This window comes from Sinocyclocheilus grahami, unplaced genomic scaffold (genome assembly GCF_001515645.1).
Source record: "Sinocyclocheilus grahami isolate Dianchi unplaced genomic scaffold, SAMN03320097.WGS_v1.1 scaffold772.1, whole genome shotgun sequence".
Taxonomy (NCBI): Eukaryota; Metazoa; Chordata; class Actinopteri; order Cypriniformes; family Cyprinidae; genus Sinocyclocheilus; species Sinocyclocheilus grahami.
The window spans coordinates 913,587-935,298 of record NW_015505951.1 but is presented as its reverse complement, the minus strand read 5'-3'; the positions used below and the strand labels follow the sequence as shown (position 1 = coordinate 935,298).

The window sequence follows — 21,712 nt, the reverse complement described above, 5'->3', positions numbered from 1 at the left end:
TATCTATCTATCTATCTATCTATCTATCTATCTATCTATCTATCTATCTTTTGTAAAGATTTATTTTTGCCTTTTTTGCCTTATATTAAGGATAGGACAGCAGCATTGTAGACAGGAAGCGAAGTGGGAAAGAGAGAGAGGGGGAACAGGATCGGGAAACATGAACTCGGGAGACCAGAAGCGCAACAGGACAATATGCCCACGATGTTATTGGCGCCAACACCAATATTTTTCTTACCAACATTATTTAAATGATCTTTTTTGTGTTCCGCAGAAGAAAGAAAGTTACAGGTTTGGAATGGCATGAGGCTGAGTAAATGATAACAAAAGTTTAATCTTAAGCATTAATGTGTGTTAACATTAGTGTAATGCAAAGCCTATAATGGCTTTTTGATTTTTTTTTCCAATAATATCATCTAAACCAAAATCATGCTGCACAACATTGGATATATTCATGATATATTCATGGCACAATATAATCAAATGAGAAGATCGAGAGTTTCACCTACTCCGATATTGGAAGAATTGTTACATTAGGATTATTTAGCTGACAACTCTTTTAGTGTGAGATGAATAACAGAAGCTGAATTAGGTTTGATGAGAGCCGTAGCTGTGGAATGAGAACCCCTCCCTCCCCTGATGTCATTGCATTCTTTTACTTTCGTTCCACTTCGCTTCTCTGAATAATCATTCTGATTGTTTCATTTCATGGGCCACTCAAGGCAGTGTTTTTTTTGTCCAGCAAAAATTGACCTGCATTTCCAATAGGGTGGAAAATTGTTTATCATTCTCACTACTCCCCACTGTTAGGCACAGTGGTGAGTAGTCTACTTTTTAAACTCTTTAAGCTTAATTTCAATAGTTTTGTTTTTAATTTTATTATATACAAATGTATATAATTAATAAATGCATTTTTCAAAACCCGTACATTTTAGCAAATTTATTTAAGAATTTATATAATATAATAATTAGGTCTTCCCTGTCGTAGAGTATGGGTACATCCCTAAATGTGTTTTTCGTAACATTTACAATTGTGGTGAACGGCATTGTTTTGTTTGTGTGCATATGAGGAATGACTGGAGTATGTTTACTAATTCAAAGAACATTTTTCATTTTAATATAATAATTGTATTAGTAATTATTGAAAATAATGGTTTAATTTCAAATTAAACGAAAACGGTACTGTTCATAGATATCAGAGACATTTGGGGAAAAAAGTAATCAAGGTTTTTTTCTTTTGTGATCAGTCTGATTAAAGTGATGGTGTACTTGCAAAATATACATAAAATGTGACTGGCAAAATATGGAATTAATGCTCTATTAATTAATGAGATAGAGATAAATTGATGCTCTTACTTGAGTTCTGTGCAGTATTTTCATTAAGTAATAAAGAAACTGTGTTGGTTCCAACCAGTGTCATCATTATTAGGGGCTTTGCTGAGGCATATATGCATTTAATGTCAGATTCTCTTTTAATGTACCACAATCATGCAAAACAAAATAAGAAATGAAATGTAATGCCTGTAAAGAACTATAAATGTAATAGACAGGTGAATTTTAATCAAAGTTTGATTATAGGTTATGACACCAAGATGACCTGATGAGTAACACCCAAAGCAATAGGGCATTGGGGTTGAGTGTACACGTTTCGACCTAATTCAGGACTGCGTGATTGTGCGTGTATGCACCAGCCCGGCTGCACGTGGTAAATAATCATGTTCATGCCACAGCACAATGAGAACTGAAGAGTTGCTTGTGAGCATCATTCAGTCCATTTTAACTCAAACGGTTAATATTAATTCACATTGCTGATTTAAAAGTTTTGAACACAATGGCTTTGGCCTGTTTCTGTGTAGCCAGTGTGATTGTCCCATGCCTCAAACACGTGGACCATGAAAACACTCACAAGTACCTGTAGGTCAAAATCTCTTTTTCTTGTCTTGTAGGTTCAGGGTTTGGTGTCAGAGTGGGCATGGAATAAAGATGATATCATCTTGCACACGCTGCCCCTTCACCATGTGCATGGCATCGTATTTAATGTCAGATTCTCTTTTAATGTACCACAATCATGCAAAACAAAATAAGAAATGAAATGTAATGCCTGTAAAGAACTATAAATGTAATAGGTGAATTTTAATCAAAGTTTGATTATAGGTTATGACACCAAGATGACCTGATAAGTAACACCCAAAGCAATAGGGCATTGGGGTTGAGTGTACACGTTTCGACCTAATTCAGGACTGCGTGATTGTGCGTGTATGCACCAGCCCAGCTGCACGTGGTAAATAATCATGTTCATGCCACAGCACAATGAGAACTGAAGAGTTGCTTGTGAGCATCATTCAGTCCATTTTAACTCAAACGGTTAATATTAATTCACATTGCTGATTTAAAGGTTTTGAACACAATGGCTTTGACCTGTTTCTGTGTAGCCAGTGTGATTGTCCCATGCCTCAAACACGTGGACCATGAAAACACTCACAAGTACCTGTAGGTCAAAATCTCTTTTTCTTGTCTTGTAGGTTCAGGGTTTGGTGTCAGAGTGGGCATGGAATAAAGATGATATCATCTTGCACACGCTGCCCCTTCACCATGTGCATGGCATCGTAAATAAACTGATGTGCCCACTCTGGGTGGGTGCTACCTGCGTCATGCTGCCAGAGTTCAGTGCTCAGAAGGTACAGTTCTTCCACTAACCACATCATTACCACAGTTCCTTCATATAACCTATAGATCCTAAATCTGTTGACTTAAAAACCACACTTAAAAGTGACTGAAAATCACTGAATGAGAAATCAAAGGGCACTTTTCCAGCCAAGCATTTCACAAAATATTTTTGTTGTCATGCTTTATATTGTTTAATTGCATTCGAAATATAGTTAATTAATATTTGTAGTTGCACTGTTAACTTGACCTTCAACTACAACCAAACCCTTACCCCAAAACCTAACTTTAATCCCTATTATCCAAAACCTAACCCTGTCCTTACTCATAAATATAAGCATATGATACAGTAGCTCAAACTCTTTAGCAGTAAATGTGGGAATTATTCAGGACAACATGCAGGTACACAGTGAATCCATAGACTTACAGGCATTTCATGTTAGTACATAGTAGATAAGGCCACTTAATATAAAGTGTGACCAAACTTTAAAATTATACTCCATTAATAAACTGTTCAAAATGAAGACTAAATGTATTGTGACACTAGTTGTCAAAAATTAGTGAAACATTTAATGTGATGGACTACATCTGCTCTGTTAGAACACCTGTGTGAACTGACTGAACTTCATATGTCTGTTAAAAATTGGCTGGCTGGCTGGCTAAAAGTCGCTTAGAAAAGTGTTAGAAAAGTTTGTTCTGAGAAAGGTCATACATAATTTGTTTACAGATGCCATTTGGTTTGATATTCGGTTCTCTAATGCAATGATGCTCATACTTTTATTTGTATAAATTTTATATATACAAATACTTTTGTAGCTGGTGCATGCATAGCATCTTATTACTGTAGTACAGTCTGAAATATTACCTTTTTTACAGTTATATGGTAACTAGCATGACCAAAAATGATTATTAATGAATCCAGTAATGATAGCAAGTGTAAATAAATATTCTGGGTCATTTACTACTTGATTTATATGTATCACATTTGTAACATACCTTCAATTTGCACTCATCCCTTTGGACACTTTTGGACACAGAATGCACTATAATAGTTCATAGTAATACAGTACACTTGAGGGCTGTTAACATCTGAAATAGTTAACCCTTCGCTTAACCCTGGATTATCGTTGTCCTAAACCCCAGGTAAAGCTACATTTTACACTTGTAATTTAAAAGTGGGGTTAGCACTGCTTTTTACCTCGAATTATAAAACCCTACAGTGCGAAACAATGTGGTGTCAAAATGGTAGGGCTAGATGCTTAGCATCAGACCACCAATCGTGTGCCTCCTATTCATGTGCTTTGGACACACAGTGCCTTATAAAACAGTTGTTTGAGAGGAAAAATGTCAAATGCTGGGGATAAAAAACGTGAATTGGAGTGAAGAAGAGACTGTTTCATTCTTACCTTTTTAGTCAGAAAAGTCCATTCAGGAGTATGTAATATAATATAAAGATGCGCAATGCCAGAGTGTCATTAATTAGCTATGTTTCCATCCAAAGTTGCGAATTTTACTTTTGAGCAAAACTGGAAATTTGCATAAAACATTTGCAAATAAAGCACTGTTTCCACTGTTTCAAGTGAAATCACTTCCTTTCACTTAATTCACTTATCACTTCCTGATAAACTGGCGCCAAATATCACTAAGAAAAAGGTAATTTGCTGCAATAGGAGAAGCCACTGTGGGTCTTTTTTCGTATATAATAAATTATTTGTGCCTCAGAGCGAGCAAACGAAGCATGTGGTCATGTTATCTTGCTTTCAGAGGCAGATGCCTGCTGTTTGGAAATGCAGTCGTGAGATAGTTCTGGAGATAATTATACCGAACCACTTTGACTCAAGCATTTCAGAATGTCCAAAACAACATTTCAGATGCTGTGCAATGAGATCAGTCCACTGGTTAGTCCAGTTGTGCTGCCCCACTGCACAAAGTACATAAAAAATTTGAGCAGTGGCAATTTCACTATCACATAAAGCCTCCAATACATGAGAAAAGTTCATCGACCAAGTAAAGCAATCCCACCTCGAAAGAAAAGTTTAAACAATTTTGCAAAAAAAATAAATTAAAAACTATAAAAGTCTTCTTTAACTTAATGTCAAGCTTCACAATTGTGCCTTAAACCATTCAGCTTTCTTGCCGGGTAGGCTTCAATTACTGTACATAACTAAATGTGTTTTCCATTTGTTTTTGCAAACTGTGGAATGAGTCAAAAGTGTCTGTGGTGATCGACAGCATGCCACAGATGCAATACGTAGATATTAAGTTGTAAATAATTCCACAAATATTATTCAACAAAGCCATTTTATTTGTTCCATTATGCACTCACAGCGGAACTTTCTTAGGGCAACATTGCAGAAGTCGTGCTGCAAGCGTCAGTGAGTGGGGGGCGTCTGCCCGGCTCCCCTGGGGAGGACCTCATGAGACCTGCACAATGAAGTTGTGTGTAGCAGGGTGGAGGAGGCTGCTGATCACCCTTATCGGGTACTTGTCAGAGGGATGCGCTAATTGTAGCCGTGTTGCTGCGTGCCAGTGCTGCAGGCGTCAATACCAGGACTCAGGAACTGACAGGCTCTGGCTCAAACCTCTGTGTGTATGTGTGTGCGTAAAAGACAGCCCGGACTGTCACAGCGAGCATGGAGTTTGCGTGATGGATTGCCCAGTGTAGCTTTGTATCTGGCCACGCCAACTCTCGGTAAAGGCTTTAGAAGCAGATCAATGGATGGCGTGACATTGAGGAATGATCCGCGTTTTGTAAAGGGAGGGGGCTTACGGCAGCGAGCGAGCAAGCGCAAGGGCTTTAAGGTCCAGGAGAATTTAATGGGAGTCAAGGATCTGATTGACAAGAAAGGTCTGGAGAGGACACAACAGAGAAAAAAGACATTCGGGACAAGAAGAAAGTTACTTTCTCTGTTTTCCACAGATATGACCTTGAACGCACATGTTAAAAAACAAACACCTTCTTTGAGGGATCAAACGCTTTCTTCACCACAAGGGTTTTATTATTTACAACATGCGGTTCAGTAATTTTTAATGAGGCAGAAAAATCTATATTTGTGCCACCATTACTTTGGCTTGGAGTTGTTTGAGTGATGAGCGCTCATCTCATTTCTGGTGGGAGCAAAACATGCGTGTAGATGAATTTATTGTGGTATGAATGCATTAGACAGCCTGCAGTCAGAGACTCTACTATTATTAATGATGGGATGTAAAAGGTTATCCATCATGTGATGGTGCAGGGTGGGTGTTTTCTACATGTATGTTGCTCATTATTGGATTTCGGTGTGTGATAGTGTGAGATTGGGCATGTACAGTTTTGCAGATACATTTGCTTTGAAAGAAAAACCGTGTTAAAGACCCTATGATATTAAAATTGGAGTTTTGTAACTTTCAGTGTTAACATCTCTATGCTAGTATACTTTTAAACATTTACAACAAAAACCTTTTAGCAGCACCTTTAGAAAAAGTGATCCAAAATTTTAGAAAATGGATTTAAAGTCTTATAAGAGCCTTAGTACGTTTTTTCACCCCAAGATAATGCTCTCTTAAATGTCACTTTTCATTAATTTCACTTGCCATTATTAAGCAAGTCTGTGATCATAGTTTTGCCAGGTTAATGTGTAAACTAAAGACTATTGTCTATAATAAAAGGACAAGTCCATTCATGTATGTCCTACCCCATCTTGTTTCTCATTTAAGAATTCATAAACGCTGGAAACCTTTTGTTTATTTTTATTTATTTAAAAAATTTTATTTGAACTTTTGCTGTTTTAAAAATTTTAAATAGAGATGCATAGGGATGCTCCGATCGATCGGTCAGAGATCGGTATCGGCCGATAATCACATTTCATGACTCGATCGGTACTCACTATTTGGCCGATCTCACGAACCGATCGCAATCTGATGACGTCAACGCCTGACCACGTACATGATGCGTGGGGATGTAAATGATTTTAAGCCACAGTCATGTCATCGCCAGTGTGGAAATGATATGACGTTTCGAGAAACCATGAAAAATTCGCTATTTGTCGTGTATGTTTTGCATGATGATGAATGGATGGTTCATTTTTATGGGATGATATTAGACTCTAAATGATTAATAGATGCACGCACAATTATCCATGTACTGCATAAATTTTATACATGTATCTTACTAACCACAAAAAAATTCCTTTCAATTTGAGTCTGTGGAATTCAGGATTAAATTATTATGAAGCGATTTGTACAAATACAGACATGTTTGCGAATAAAAATGTTCTGTTCTGCATTAATATATCATAAATTGCTCATGCAAAAAGGAATATGTGCATATGTGGATCAGGTGACACTGGTGAGACTTTTTTGATTTTGAGACTTCATTTTCGCAGTTTACAGCATTTCACGTCCCCCACACACACAACTACCAACTAAGGATATGCCGGTATCAAATTTTCATGTTGCGATTAATTGCTAATGCTTTTATCACAGTATGCGGTATTATCACGATATTGAAATTTAGTTTTAAAAAAGTGCTGTCGTAATACAGTATAGCAGGTTTAATAATTTTTTTCTTATAACAAAAATAACTGAACATTTAAATGCAATAAAGCAATACAGAAAAATGTATAAAGTTAAAAGTTTTACACCGATTAAAGTGCAAAAGAACTATAAAGACCAATAGGTATCACTTTACAATAAGACCTCATTAGTTAACCTTAGTTAATGCATTAACATTCACAATGAGCAATAGCTACATTTGCTACAGAAGTTATTAATCTTTGTTTAAAATATACAAATCTTATTGTTAGCTCATTAAATAGCACAGTTACAACTTTCGATTTTAACAACGTGTTATTAAATATTGGGTAATGGCTGCATTTAAAGGGGTCCTATTATACGTTTTCACTTTTTTCACTTTAATTAGTCTGTAATGTTGCTGTGTAAGCATAAAAATATCTGCAAAGTTACAAATCTCAAAGTCCACTTCAAAAGGAGATATTTTATTTAACAGAAATCACTTTTCAAAAACTAAAACGAACGGCTCGTTTGTCGCTCAACCGGTGTCTGCAGAGTTAAGAATTACATTAATGTGCAGCATTTTGTTCAAATAGAGACATATTTGTGAATACAAATGTTATAGTTTGTATTAAAGTATCATGATTTGTGCATGTAGCGATTAAAATGTGCATTTGTGGATCAGGCGACACGCGTGCATTCATTCACATCTCTTCTGAGTCGATTCTATTTGATTCATTTGAATTGTGAGACTTTCGTTCTGCCCTTTTTAGCCTTGCCCAATCCACACACACACAGCTCGCGATCCACGCGCAGCTGAGCCACAGAAAATCAGCGACCACTAGATGGCACTAGCCCCAGTCACATGTGCGCATTCCATTGTGTAAGGTTTTATGAATGTTACATTGTGTTATCTTTGTTTCTTTTTGGTTTGGCTATTCTCCTCTACCGTAGAAATATAATAAAAATGTTTTATTGAACTTGTTCTAATTTAACTTGTCTTAAGACACAGCATAGCTTATATTAATTTTGCACTGGGCCTTGTTCGTTGGTAGTTGTGTGGGGGGGGGCGTGAAATGCTGTAAACTGCGAAAATGAAGTCTCAAAATCCAAATGAACGAACAAGATTGACTAGACGTCAATTAATGCACGCGTGTCACCTGATCCACTTATGCATGGATTCCTTTTTGCATGAGCAATTTATGATGTATTAATGCAGAACAGAATATTTTTATTCTCAAACATGTCTGTACTTGTACAAATCGCTGCACAATCATTTAATCCCGAATTCCACAGACTCAAATTGAAAGGCATTTGTTTGTGGTTAGTAAGATAGATGTATAAAATGTATGCAGTACAAATAATTGTGCGTGCATCTATTAATAATTTTGAGTCTAATATCATCCCATACATTTTTAACAGCAGATTCAGTGACGTTAGAGCTGATCTGCACCTTACTGCACAAGTCTGCGGCGCGTTACGTCTTCACGGGAACCGGAGCTGATCGCGGCCGCTCAAGTCAGTGCTTGTGTTTATTTAATTCATTTGTTCAAGTTTCAGAAACTTTGGGTATTTTGTTATGTTTTTTTCTTCTTCAGCTAACAAATTAATTGGCTGAAGTCTGCAAAACAATTTTGACAAGTTACATGTATTTTGATAGCTTATTGTCAGGAATGTCTCCAGACAAAATGTGCCAGATTCTATGTGAATTTGATGAGCAGCCTGTGCATGACAAGTTTACACACATGCATAGTGTACTTTGAAATAAACAATATGGAAGGACAAACAAATTCATTCAATTCTTTGTTTGGGGGCTAATGAAATGAAAAGAGAAACTAGAGAAACTTGGGTACCAGAGTGGAGAGGAGATGTGGTGATGAGAGATGGGTTTTTGATGATAAAAGAAGTGTCACTCTGTGTGTGTGTGTGTGTGTGTGTGTTGGTGGGGTGGGGGTTGATGGAGAGAGTGCGAGACAGCAGGAATGATAAGAGCATGGAGGTACTGAAGCAGGAAATAATGAAATGGAGAGAGAGAGAGAGGGCGGGGGGAGATGTGTGCCTCCCAGGGGGGACGGAGCCAAGGAGAATCTGTCGTTCACCTTCAATTAATTCATGCGTTTCTCCCACTGTGTTCTAAAGGTGCAGCCAGGCGTGCCGCCCGACTGTGAGACTGAGAGATGAAAAAGACAGAATTGTTATATTGTAACTTTTATGTGTGAATCGTACACACTTATGTTTGATCATCCATTGTACAGCCTTTCATTCTCATGTGTTTGTATGTCGTACAATGAAAGTATGTGAATGAAATGAGAGTAAAGTTAGATGCTCTGTAATTGATTTGTGTGCCTGCATGAGAAGTGTGTTTATATCGGCAGTTATGCTGCTTGTCTACTTGCATCTGTTTCCGTCTGACAGACTGGGATGAGTGTGGGTGTGTGTGGCAGGGATTGGGTCTTTCGTCCTTCACTATGCTTCACGCAACACATTCATCAAAAGCAGAGAAACGCTGTAAAAGCCCAGTGTGTCCTGCACAGTGCACTCTTCACTCTGACCTCAGTAGTAGCTCTACAGGGAATCTGAACTGTTTCTCTTCTGCTGTGAATCACACTGACCTTTACAAATCTATACTCGCTTTTTCCTTTTTTAACAACATTCCTCCAGTCGACAACCTTTCCCCCTAAGCTTATATAGTCATCAAGACAAATAACACTAGGGATGCACAATCAGTGACTTAATCAGTATCTGTATTGGTTTTTGTTCCTGTAATTAACCGTGACGGTCTGATTAGGCCGATACTAGAAGCAAATAATATCAGGGTTGTTTTTTATTATTTATTTTTTTTAATCCAATTCAAACATTTTTGGTTATAGAAGTATATTTTTCTATTCTACATTTAAATGTTTTGATGTCTGATTTCACCTATTGTGAACTAAGGGGGTCTGTAAAAGCTGCAGAAAATATATTTTAGTATTCCCATTCATCTCAGTGGCAGATGGCAACATCTTCTTTTTCCAATTTGACCTACAGGATATTTTTTTATTGATATTTACATTTCACTCAGTTATAATAATTATCATTCATTGTGAGAAATGGCTATATTTTATATAATAATAATAATTGTTGTAGCCTACTGAGTTAACTATAGTTAATTATTGTAGCATAAATAATGCAAAATGTGCCTTCCAAAAGAGAGAAAGATTATTTTTGCCACCAGATGAGGGGAGTTACATTATCTAACGTCAAACTGCTGATGCTAACCAGCCCAACTTTACAATGGTAGAACATGCCGTGCTAAAACAAAAATTATTATTGGTTAATGAATTTGCCAACATTTAGATCAGTGCACACCTACAGTATTAAAACAAGCTGCAATTAATATTTGCAGATTAGGCTAATTTATTTCTTGTTATATTTATATTAAATCGTTCAGTTACACATTTGGTTTGCTGTGTTTCAGGTTTGGGAGCAGTTGATCAGTTCGAAGTCCCCCATGGTGAACGTATTCATGGCAGTTCCCACCATCTACTCTAAACTCATTGAATATTATGACCAACACTTCACTCAACCTCGAGTCCAAGACTTCATCAGAGCTGTGTGCAAAGAGAGAATACGGTACCATCCTCTCTCTTTGTCTTTTAAAACACCACACTAATTTAGCTAGAATCCTGACTCACAGCATCTGTCTTCAGATGCAACCAGCCAGAGCATCTCCCTCAAAATTCTCTTTTATTCTTCAGTAAACCTACATCAAAGAGAAGCATTCAAACCTTTATTTGGCTCAGTCGCGTAAGCTTCTGTGTACTTTACCTCAGGGTCAAATGGCGAAACAAGACTTTTTGAAGAAAACAACCAATGCATATTTTCCAACTTAAAAAAAAAAAGTGTGGAAAATGAAATAATGGCCAATTCTCTCTCTTTCTCTTTCGCTTTCTCTCAGGTTGATGGTGTCTGGTTCTGCTGCTCTTCCACAGCCTGTCCTGGAGCGTTGGGCAGAGATCACAGGTCATGTGCTGCTGGAGCGCTACGGCATGACTGAGATTGGCATGGCACTGTCAAATCCACTTAAGGGGCCACGTGTACCTGGTACTGCATCACTTCATAAATGTGACTACCAACGACAATAAAATACTGGCGCTGAATTAGTTATGATTATCATATGTGTTGTATTAATATTATGATATCAGTATTTTATATTTTAAGAAATCATGGTTATCTTCAATACCGGTATATCGACAGCCCGAGTAAGAACCATAGTATTTTGGTTGTTAACTATGGTTACCATGTTAAATGTTTGCTGTATACAATAAGTGAATTCAAATCTGACCAATCAACTGCCATTTAGATGAATGTGAATATGAACGACGGATAGCTTTTTTTAGTATTACATACCTCTTCCTTCTGCCAGACTCTGAAATAGAGCTAGTTTAAATCGTTCTAATCATCTCGGCTTTGTTACTTTTTCTTCTACTGATGTTTAGCTCTAATGAGTCATCTCTATATAAGTCTTTTTTTTCTCAGACAGTTTATGATGCCAAGTTGTCACAGATCAACCTCCGTTCTGAAGTAGTTTGTTAGTCTTTCTTTCGTCTGTGTTTTGTTGTTTACGTGTGATTATCTTCTGAGAAACTCTCCATGGGTCTTTCTGAGTGATGTAGCACTGATCAAACTGCTCCCGTCAACTTCCACGTCTTCTTTTAGTGTCAGTACCAAAGCACTTTCAGTGCTCTTCTTGCAATTTCTTGCATTGCTCTGGGTGTCTGAGGATTGTTTTGTTCGCCTTTCGACACGTGTTTGTGAGTGAAGGTGCTAACGTGGCTGTCAGAGGCAGCTTGTGTGCTGTGTTGTATTATTAGTGAAGAGTACGGAGGAAAAATGGTCTGAAGTTAATGCTCGGCGGTGATGATTAAGAGGAGTTTGCAACTGTTAACATTTCCTGCTCGGCCCCACGAGACGCCTGTGTGAGGCTGTCTAATTCAAAAGTAGGTTGAAGTCGATCAGTATCAGTCACAGGGTTGACTGTGATCACCAGAGGAGACGTCCATGAATTATGATGAGTTTGATCTAATGCGTGTAGCAGTATGAACCAAATCATAGTTGAATCTTTGTTGTAACAGAGCATAATCTAATCCAAACTGAGATTAAAAAGTCTCTTGAAGAAATGGTTTGGATTTTCTTTTCAGTCAGTTTGTGATTCTTGATTTTACCAATTTTAAAAAGCACTCAAAAGCTCCTAGACTAGATTAGGCATTGTTCTAGTTGAATTAAATTGTAATATTTTAAGACCTATTGCAAATGTTAATTATAAAAATGGATAGTATCAGCTATGATATAAAACACATGTTTATCTAGCCACTGTGCATATCACTGTGTAACACCCATAAGCCAGCTATTCAACTTAGTGAGGGCCTATATTTTCTAGCAGAAGAGTGACATCTTAAATAAATGTATTTAATAATTCATTACATTTCTTGTTAATATCTTTATTTAGTAATTGTATGATAAAGGCACAAAAGAATTATATGGCATGGTGTGCAAATATACAAAACATAATTTTTCAGCTTTCATTTTAAAACACAAGCAAGAGAGCTTGTTTTTATAAATATATCTTATTTATAAACATTTATATTGATTTTCACACATTTTGAAACCTTCATCTCTCTCTTACTCTTTCATTTGATCCATTTCTGTTGTAATTGCTCCACACCAAATTCTCCACCTCTATTTTCTTACCATGACTCACTTTCTGCACTCTCTTTCTATCTGTATTCAATTTAATTTTGGTGTGCTTTATTGGCGTGACAGAAACTGCATTTGTATTACCAAAGCTTATCATAGCTGAATACAATGAGAAATGTTACAAAATAAGTTAAAGAAGTGAAATTGTGCGACTGGAGTAAACAAGTCATTTAAATAAATAAATATTTGTAGGGCAACATAAAATGAAATGCATAAATTGTCCTGAATAAATAAACTATTTAACAAGTGATACTAAATTATGGAAGTTCAACTACTACATTCTACTGTTATTTTTTCATACTTCGGATGTGATGCAGCTTTGAATTTACCACAGGCAAACACCACTGACATTTTCAAGAAAATGTTGAAATCTAGTTAAACAAGCCATTCAGAAAAACAAATCTAAGTATGCCAATAGTAGCAATGCGCATAAGTTCTTTTTCTTTCCGTGTTGTACTAGCGGGTACTGCCACTCCCTATGGTGGCACAGTGTGGAATGCTGTGCGAAAAGCTTTGAATAAAACATGAGTGTGTGTGTGTGTGTGTGTGTGTGTGTGTGTGTGTGTCCTCTGTTTTAATGAGGGCTTGTGATGGGCAGAGGGACTGGAGGCTTTTTAATGGCTTCTTTAAGCAGTCTGTGAGCTATTGTGTCCTTTTCTCATTTTGTGACAGGAATGCTGCTACAGGGACAACCACATTCCAGTATATACTTGCACGCAATCATATCCCAGTGGACACCGTGCATAGACCTCAAATCAGCCCCCATCTCATTTATATTCACACTCAAGCCCCTAATGGTCAGATTTCATATAACGTGTGTATATAGGAGTAAGACATCTCTTCAGCTCTGTATATCTGTGCTACAGCTTTACAGTGCAGACAGAATTTATTTTTTAGACAGATTGATCCAGTTTTACAGTTGGCTGATATTTTTCCTCCAAACACTACTGTGTTTGAGATGCTGGAACATTGAGATTTGATAATGAAGGTTTTGCTAGAAGAGTTTAAGGGTGTATTCATACCTGTCTTGTTTGGTTCGATTGAATCGAACTCAAGTTCGTTTCCCCCCCTTGATGCAGATCTTTTGGACAGGTGTGAATACAGCAGTCACACTCGGGTGTGGAGCAAACAACCGTACCGAGACCCAGCTGAAGAGGTGGTCTCAGTCCGCTTCCAAACTAACTCTGGTACGGTTGAATGGTTGAACCAATGAATGGATGACCTTAAGCACACGTGTGGTTTTGTTTACAATGTCTGGTTCACTTGCAAAAAGGGCAGTGTGAACGCGAACCGCACCAAGCAAAAAAAAATCAACATTGTATTTGGTCCCGACCAAAGCAAGTGAACTAGCGGACTTTCCTGGTTTCACCCTAAGTATTATTTCTCCCAGCATCCAAAATGAAGCTTCTCCAAACCAAATCAGTAATTCAGTAATTATATAAAAGTTTACCATTAACTTTTTTAGGAATTGCTATATAATTCATGCTTTACATCGCAATAAGAACATGGTAAACTAATAGCAACTAATAACTGCATATAAGCCACGAAAATAAAAGAAAAAATAATACAAGTTGTATTTAATAAAATTGCCTGTGTGTGTTTTTCCAGGTGCTGTTGGAGTGCCTCTGCGAGGAATGGAAGTGCGTATCATGATGACAAACACCACCAACGCTATCATCGCTGAGGGCAACAGCAAAGGAACCCAGGTACCTATAGGAGCGCTCTGTTTTTTCCTATAGAAAATAAGTATTGCTATCCGCCTTTTTCCTACGGCCCATGACACGAATTATGGGTATAACTTCCATTAAACCGTAAACAATGAGTGACTGACATCAAAAGAAAAGTTTTACTATCACCAGAGCATTAATAACTCCAAAAGCTCAGGTGAGTCTTTCAGCAGCAATATTGGGGATGTGTTAAATATTGCTGTATAGTATATAAGTCTATATTATGTAACCTATGCATATGTTGTGTGAATCAAAAATGTTCTGTCATGGAATACTTGGATATTTATGCACATGTCAAAGTGCTTTCCTTCATTTTAATTTTTCCTTTATACATGTATATTCCACCTTTGAAATATTCTAGTAAACACTGCTGATAGGGATTAGAAGTGCAAACAGGCACTGTGTGAAAAAATGGTAAAGAGTTAAGGGTGATGATTTGGAGAGAAAAACATGAGAGCAGATCACAACTGTGCAGTTTCTGATGTCTTTTTCATAGTAAAAAAAAAAAGTAAATAACGGTACACAGCGAACTGAAAAAACAATCTTTTATCACAGATGTTGTTGTGATATCAATGTCACATTAATTGTATTACATTATTTAATGTAAAAGTTTTACATTATTTAATAAAAAAAAAAAAGAGTTGTACATCTATCAAACTGGCTGGTAAGGATTATTTGTAGCGCAAATAAAAAAATTTGTAGCCTATTATTTGAAATTATTTGTTTCAGTCATTCAGCCACGAGTGGAAGTTCCCCAAACTGGAAGTACTACCCATAATTTAAAATGCAGTAAAATTTTACAGAAGAAGGTGGACAGACAGTCATTCACTAAGTGTATGTGCACACCTTCTTGTGCATAAAACCTGCACAAATGTTCTCACAAAAAAAAAATCTAGATTTAACTAAGTATGCATTTACATTTATTAAAATATAAGATCAAATTTGTATTTACTGTACGTACACCGTTATTAATGAAGAAGACCTACTGACATTGTACTCCTTTGAGTCTCTAGACCTATGTGTGTGTGTGTGTTTTTTTTTTTTTCAGGTGAAGGCTGGTTTGGAAGGGAAGGAGGGCGAGCTGTTGGTTCGAGGTTCTTCTGTCTTTCAGAAGTACTGGAACAAACCTCAGGAGACAGCAGACACCTTCGCTGAGGACGGATGGTTCAAAACCGGTACTGCTCTCCCACTTAATTTATGCTTGGTACTACACATACAATATAGGGGAGCATGTCTCCACACTGTGCATAAGTGAGACTGTGTGTTCTGTGGGACATGCTCAGGTGGAGCTGTAAGAAGGTTTGACTGTCTGTCTGAATAAAGTGCAAAGATAAATCAAAGAAACTAGTAAAAAATAATGAGAGATAAAAGGAGAAGACATAATGTAGTGTAACAACCCCCCCTCACCTCTCCAAAAAAACTTGTAGACTCCATTAATCATCATCTAGTCAGCTGATGAACAATTAATCGACCATCCTGCCCATCCCTAATAAGAAACTTCCTTCTCATTTCCTTTTCACCTGCAACCTTAAAAAAAGACTGCTCTTCTTGTTCATCCTGAGTTTGCTGGATGTTGCAGTCCATCTGCTCACCCTCACACCCTCACATTTCATCATCACACTCTCAAAGAGGGAGATAGAGCAGATCAATGTGGCCCGTGTCTGCCCGGCTGTGTCTCTAATAGTGTAAGTGTGGCTGCAGGCTGTGACTGGCACCTCTATAGATCATCTGTCACCCTTTCTACAGCGCTCACTTTCTGCCAATCCTCATGCATCGTTCTTCCCATTGATTTTCATGCGTGCCTTTATGTTCTCCCTCTCTCTTCCTCTCCCTCCTCCTCTTCCATATCTCTCTTGTTCTTTTGTTGTTGCTATGAATATCAGGCTGTTGGATACTCCATCAGCAGTCCACACACACACACGCACACACACAGACTCTCATTAACTCTGGTTGAAGGTCATTAGGATTTCGTAATAGATATCTGGGATCATTATCTGTCCCTGGCTTTTGCTTTACTCTTTCTGTAAGTGAAATATTAACTCGGTAGCCTGCTATTCATCTTTTTTGTCAACTGACTCACTAGTCTTGTTAGATGTTTTACTATCAGCTTAAAGTCTAACATGCAGGTTATTCTTCCCAAGAACCGTCAGCTTAGGCAGGAAGAGGTTGTCTGACCAACATAATAACATATAACAACATATAAATGGCTTGTTATTTAAAAATATTTTAAAGTGCTTGTCATATTTGTGTGCAATATGTATCAGATGGTCTGTGAACTCTCTGTGGTCAACTGAAGTTCAGACATGTCTGTCTCTGGTTATATGTTGTATAGTTTTTACCAGTGATACTATAGTAACATCCCACATGCTGTAAACAACCAATTAATTTTTTTCGAACACACAAACAGTAGATAAAGAAACAAGGTAAAAGCGAGAAAAATAGAAATGAAGAAAGACAAGCGGGTTGAGGTGATGCCCTCTTCTCTAGCAGGACAGCTCTTTCCTGGAATGAATTATGCTCTGGGAAACAATAAATAAAAATAAATAAATAAGACAAGGCTGCGCACAGAGAAGCATTAGCAATTTTCCAAATGCTGCGCACACATAGTTATGAATAATGGAGGCATGCTAAAAGTCGGGTGCGCTCGGGTAAGCACTGGTTAGGGAATGCACATTAGCCCAGCTGCTCGTAAATAACAGGAGCGAGGTGGTAACAGGGTTGACTCCCGAGCACCGGAGCGCTGGGCAGAATGTTAACTAGCTGTTCCACTCACTCTCTCCACTATGGCTGTTCGGAGATCAGATTGTAGACATTTATTAATGATATATGGAAGAGTTTGCGTGGTTTATTTGCTTTGTTCTGTGCATCAGTGTTTTCAGTCTGCTGGGCAGCCAATTCATCACCCAGCTTTGTTTTCAAGCGACCCCAGCCATCGCTTGATCACATGTAGCATTCAGTCATCCCCCTCTCCATCTATTCCTCCTGACCCTTCTTTTGTTCATCCTTCTTTCTGACCCCGACCCTCATGTCACACATCTCTCCTTCTCACTGGCCTCTCCAACACAATTATCCAGTGGGAAGGTCACAAGTCCAATGATGGCTCTGAAATGCACTACTGGACAAAAGTTTGGAATAATCAAGAATACTGTGTGTGTGTGTGTGCGTGCGTGCGCACACACACACTGTATTCTTGATTATTCCAAACTTTTGCCCAGTAGTGCATTTCAGAGCCATCATTGGATATACTGTATATATAATTTATTTTTATTTTTTTCTGTGTGACGGCAAATAATTTTTTAGCAGCCATTACAACATCACTTATCCTTTACATGAGGACATTGCAAATTGCCTTTGCATTCCTGAGCCATGAGTAGACCTGCATGAAACTTGTGCTCGTGGATTTACGCAGAAAAGTTTTGCATTAGTGATTCTGTTGCATTAGTGAAACTGGATAGTGTTCATTGGATGAGTGCTGAATTTCCTGTTATAGAGTGTGGAGAACATTAGTTTTTAATTAATAAAAAATAATGTACATTGGTTTGAATATGTCTTTCTTGAGATCCCTAAAACAAGATTTGTTGGACATCTCAAAGACTCAAAGTCTCAGAATGGTGTTCAATCTCCCAAAAAAAAAAAATTTTCGGCCTCAACAAAATCAATACAGTATTGTGATGTAAAATGTGGCAATATTTGAAACCCCCCTCATCCCACCCTTTATCCTTTAACTTTCATATATTTTATACAGTATATCTGGGATTTTTCAAATTCATCTAATCTTGTTCTCATGAGCCATGAACTGCTAAGTAACCTGCTAAGAGGATTCTGTGAAGGTGACATACATTTGTCATCTGTTGAAATGGGCCACATATTGAGTACAGGGCCAATCACTCTTTCTTCTTTTTGAAGAGTAAAAGAATATCTGTCCCCAGTGCCATCACCCTGTTTTTGAGAGAGAGCACACTTGTTGGCAGATAGAGCGTTGCTGATTGTACTTTGCTTGACATTATGTGTGAGGAGTGAAAGCCAGTGAGAGGGAGAAGTGACCTTATTGTTGCTGTCACAGACGCTAGACAGCCATGTGGTATTTGAGGACACTTTAGCAGGCTCTGTTTTATAAAGCTGCCCTGAAAATTCACTGTCTGTGTAAATGGGCTTGCCTTGCTGTAAAATTAAGAGCACAACGAACATTGGTTTATATTATTCCTGGCTGTGTGTAGCACCTACACTCTGCACGTCATTCCGACAAACATACAGACACTCACGCCCAAAAGCTACAGCAAATTCAGAGTCTCCTTGTGCTTGTAGCAGTGGTCAGTTTGCAGTTTGCTCTTGGTAAATGTGATTCTTGAGCTTGAAATGTTGGCACTGATTCTCAACAGCTCTGAGGTCTTCCTGAAGACATGTTTGCCCAGCTACCTACTCCGTCCCACTGAGGGGCTGCCCTCAACAGCTGCTTGACCTAGTCTAATTTTTACACTTGTCCTGTCCTTCGGAGCTAGAGAGACCTGCTTTCATATATTTGATTCAGGTAGCCATGGTTCTGTAACACTGGGATTTACAGGAGATATAAAATAAAATAAAGTTTTTTTTTTTTATTACAATACCCATACATTTTGTTGTGCTAAAAGCAAGAAAAAAAGCAATTTGCCAGTGGGGTAACAAAAATAAACTAAATTCAAGACTGGAAGCTGGAATGAATCATTTCATTGTGTGTTTGAATGTTATAGCTTAATAAAATTTAGATTCAAAGCCTCCATGATATCCTAAAGTTGAACTGTTATCATATGCAAGCTGCACAATCAGTGCCATTAACATAAAGCAATTCCACCTGCTCTCACTGAATCATATTAGACAAATAAGATCACTCACCCAAGTGCAAAGCACTCGCTTGGGTATTAATTACTAAAATAAGACTATGGCTATGTCCCAGCTGACATAAATTATTTTCAAAATAGTATGCAAGATTAGAATTTGTGCATTCCGGATCACAGTGTGTTAAAAATAAAATGTTTGGAACTACATGATAAAGGCCACCCGAAAGTTTCAGGTAAGAATGTTATCTATTAATGTTAATGTTACTCACAGTCCAACAACTGACGAAGAGTTGATGTAATTATTCTGATTTAATTTTATTAGTTGTAGGCAAACAGGATTTTTTTTATGCCGACATTGCGCTGGTGCTTATTATGCCAGTATTAAATTAGTTTTATTATTTCAAATAAGTTAATGTGTTAATTTTGAAAGCCCTAATTATACTCAAATATTAATTTAAATTATGGTCATGATTATCAGTATTACATTACAATATTATCCAAGTTGACTGTGTTTCAATGAACAATGAATTAACTAAGGCCCTTATCACAGTGGGGACCAAAATGAGATCTGAATCCACTTTTAAGGCCAGTGTGAATGCAATTTTGGTCCACTTAAAGCAGTATGAGTTTGATTCTTTAAAAGGAAGAGTATTGTAGAATTATGCAAATTTGATTGCAACTTTTGAAAAAAAAAAAAAAAAGCTTAAGGACGATAAATGTCATTTGTGTTTTGTCAGTGCTTGTCTTGTTATTCATCCTCATTAGCCTTTGTGTGGAGCTGGAAGTGTTATTATGCTCTAAAATTCATGCATTAATATTCATGTTGTTGTGAGTGTTTACTGCATATCTGGTTACTTAACAGAGATCACTTTCCATCAGGCCCCACTTAATCTACAACTCTTTCTGATTTCTGCTTATACTGGAGAAAGATGGCACTTTATGTGCTGACTTTCAACATTATCCTTCATTGATCTAGTCTTTGATATGTTTTGTTTCTTTTTCATCTTAAAGAGCACTAAAGCACCTATTACAAGCAAATCTTTAATACACTAACCGGCTTTTATGCTGAAACCCGAATTGTTTTTGTCATGTCTGTTTGCATCTGTTAAAACCAAAATCATCTGAATCCAAATCTGGGGGAAAAAATATGCAATTTGGTGCCGATGTTATTTAAAAAGTAAGATAAAAAAAATACAAAAATGTCTCTCAAAAGCCTGTTGTATCATATTTGATACATAGGCCTACATTTTCACATGATTTAAAGAGTAAATAAATAAATGCTTTATATGGTTCTTTTTTTTATTTCTCTTTAGAAATGATATAAATATCCAACAGAAGCTCAGTTCAAGTTTTACAAACCCAGAGAACACATGTTCCTCACCTCAATTTTGCTTCCATGGCTGTCAGGGAATATAGAGTCATTCACACATGTTCAGGAGGAGCAGTGGAGCTCACAGCTTGTCAGAGCGCTGTGTTTGTTCACTGATGTGTAAGTGTGCTGGACGTGAAACATGGCCTTTGTCACACTGCCCTTTCCAGAGCTGTCAACCCCTTCAGCCTCTCATGCAAGTATGTGTGTGTATGATGTGCGTGTGCTGCATTGTTTTTGTTTACACCCTGAGCTTCCAGCAAAATAGCCTATTTATGTTTGTTTAAGTGTTGGCATGTGCCAGGAGCTTTTACAGATGTGTTTGTTGGCATGTTCAGGTAATTCTTTTGTGGGTATGCAAAAACGACACGTTTTGTCCTGCTAAATCAAAGAGTTAAAAATCTAAACCAAGCATATAGGTTTTCTTATTTTAAAGCATCACCAAATCTCAGCTCACCGTCTGAGAGGACACTATATGTGGAAATAATGTGAAGAATGCCTTTGCTTTAAATGCATGAGTTGTCTGTGGGATGCTTTCTCCTCATTGCATCATGTGTTGGTACTTGTTTAGCATGCAACATGGCTGTGTTCACTTAAACACCTCAGCCAGACAGTGAGAAAAAAGAACTAGTGCAATAAAGCTTCTGATCATTTTAATTAGGAAAGCCGCTGGGCCGTAGCGCTTCTGCAGTGACTTCAGTAGACTGATACCTTTGCTGCCACTGTGTTCATGGAGCGGTTCATATTAGCGGTTGCACAATTACTCATTTTTACTAGTCCTCCAGAAAAGTTGTCATGTAGTTGACAGGTCATTGTTTACCTCATGTAAATGAGTCGCGACATGGTGTGCAGAATCAGAGGTCTTTGCTGTTAAATGTTGTATTGATGTTAGGTGTGTGGTTCGAGAGAAT

The 21,712-nt window shown here is 37.5% G+C and overlaps 1 protein-coding gene across 1 annotated transcript in view; it reads left to right on the top strand.

Annotated features, from left to right (window-relative positions):
- The window catches only part of LOC107561460 (acyl-CoA synthetase family member 3, mitochondrial-like), a 36,023-nt gene that overhangs the window by 5,120 nt on the left and 9,191 nt on the right, over positions 1-21,712 (top strand). Inside the window, exons 3-6 of the mRNA XM_016245915.1 lie at positions 10,613-10,767; positions 11,093-11,238; positions 14,500-14,597; positions 15,667-15,793. Coding sequence (XP_016101401.1) covers positions 10,613-10,767; positions 11,093-11,238; positions 14,500-14,597; positions 15,667-15,793 — 526 coding nt within the window. The remainder of the gene's footprint in view (positions 1-10,612; positions 10,768-11,092; positions 11,239-14,499; positions 14,598-15,666; positions 15,794-21,712) is intronic.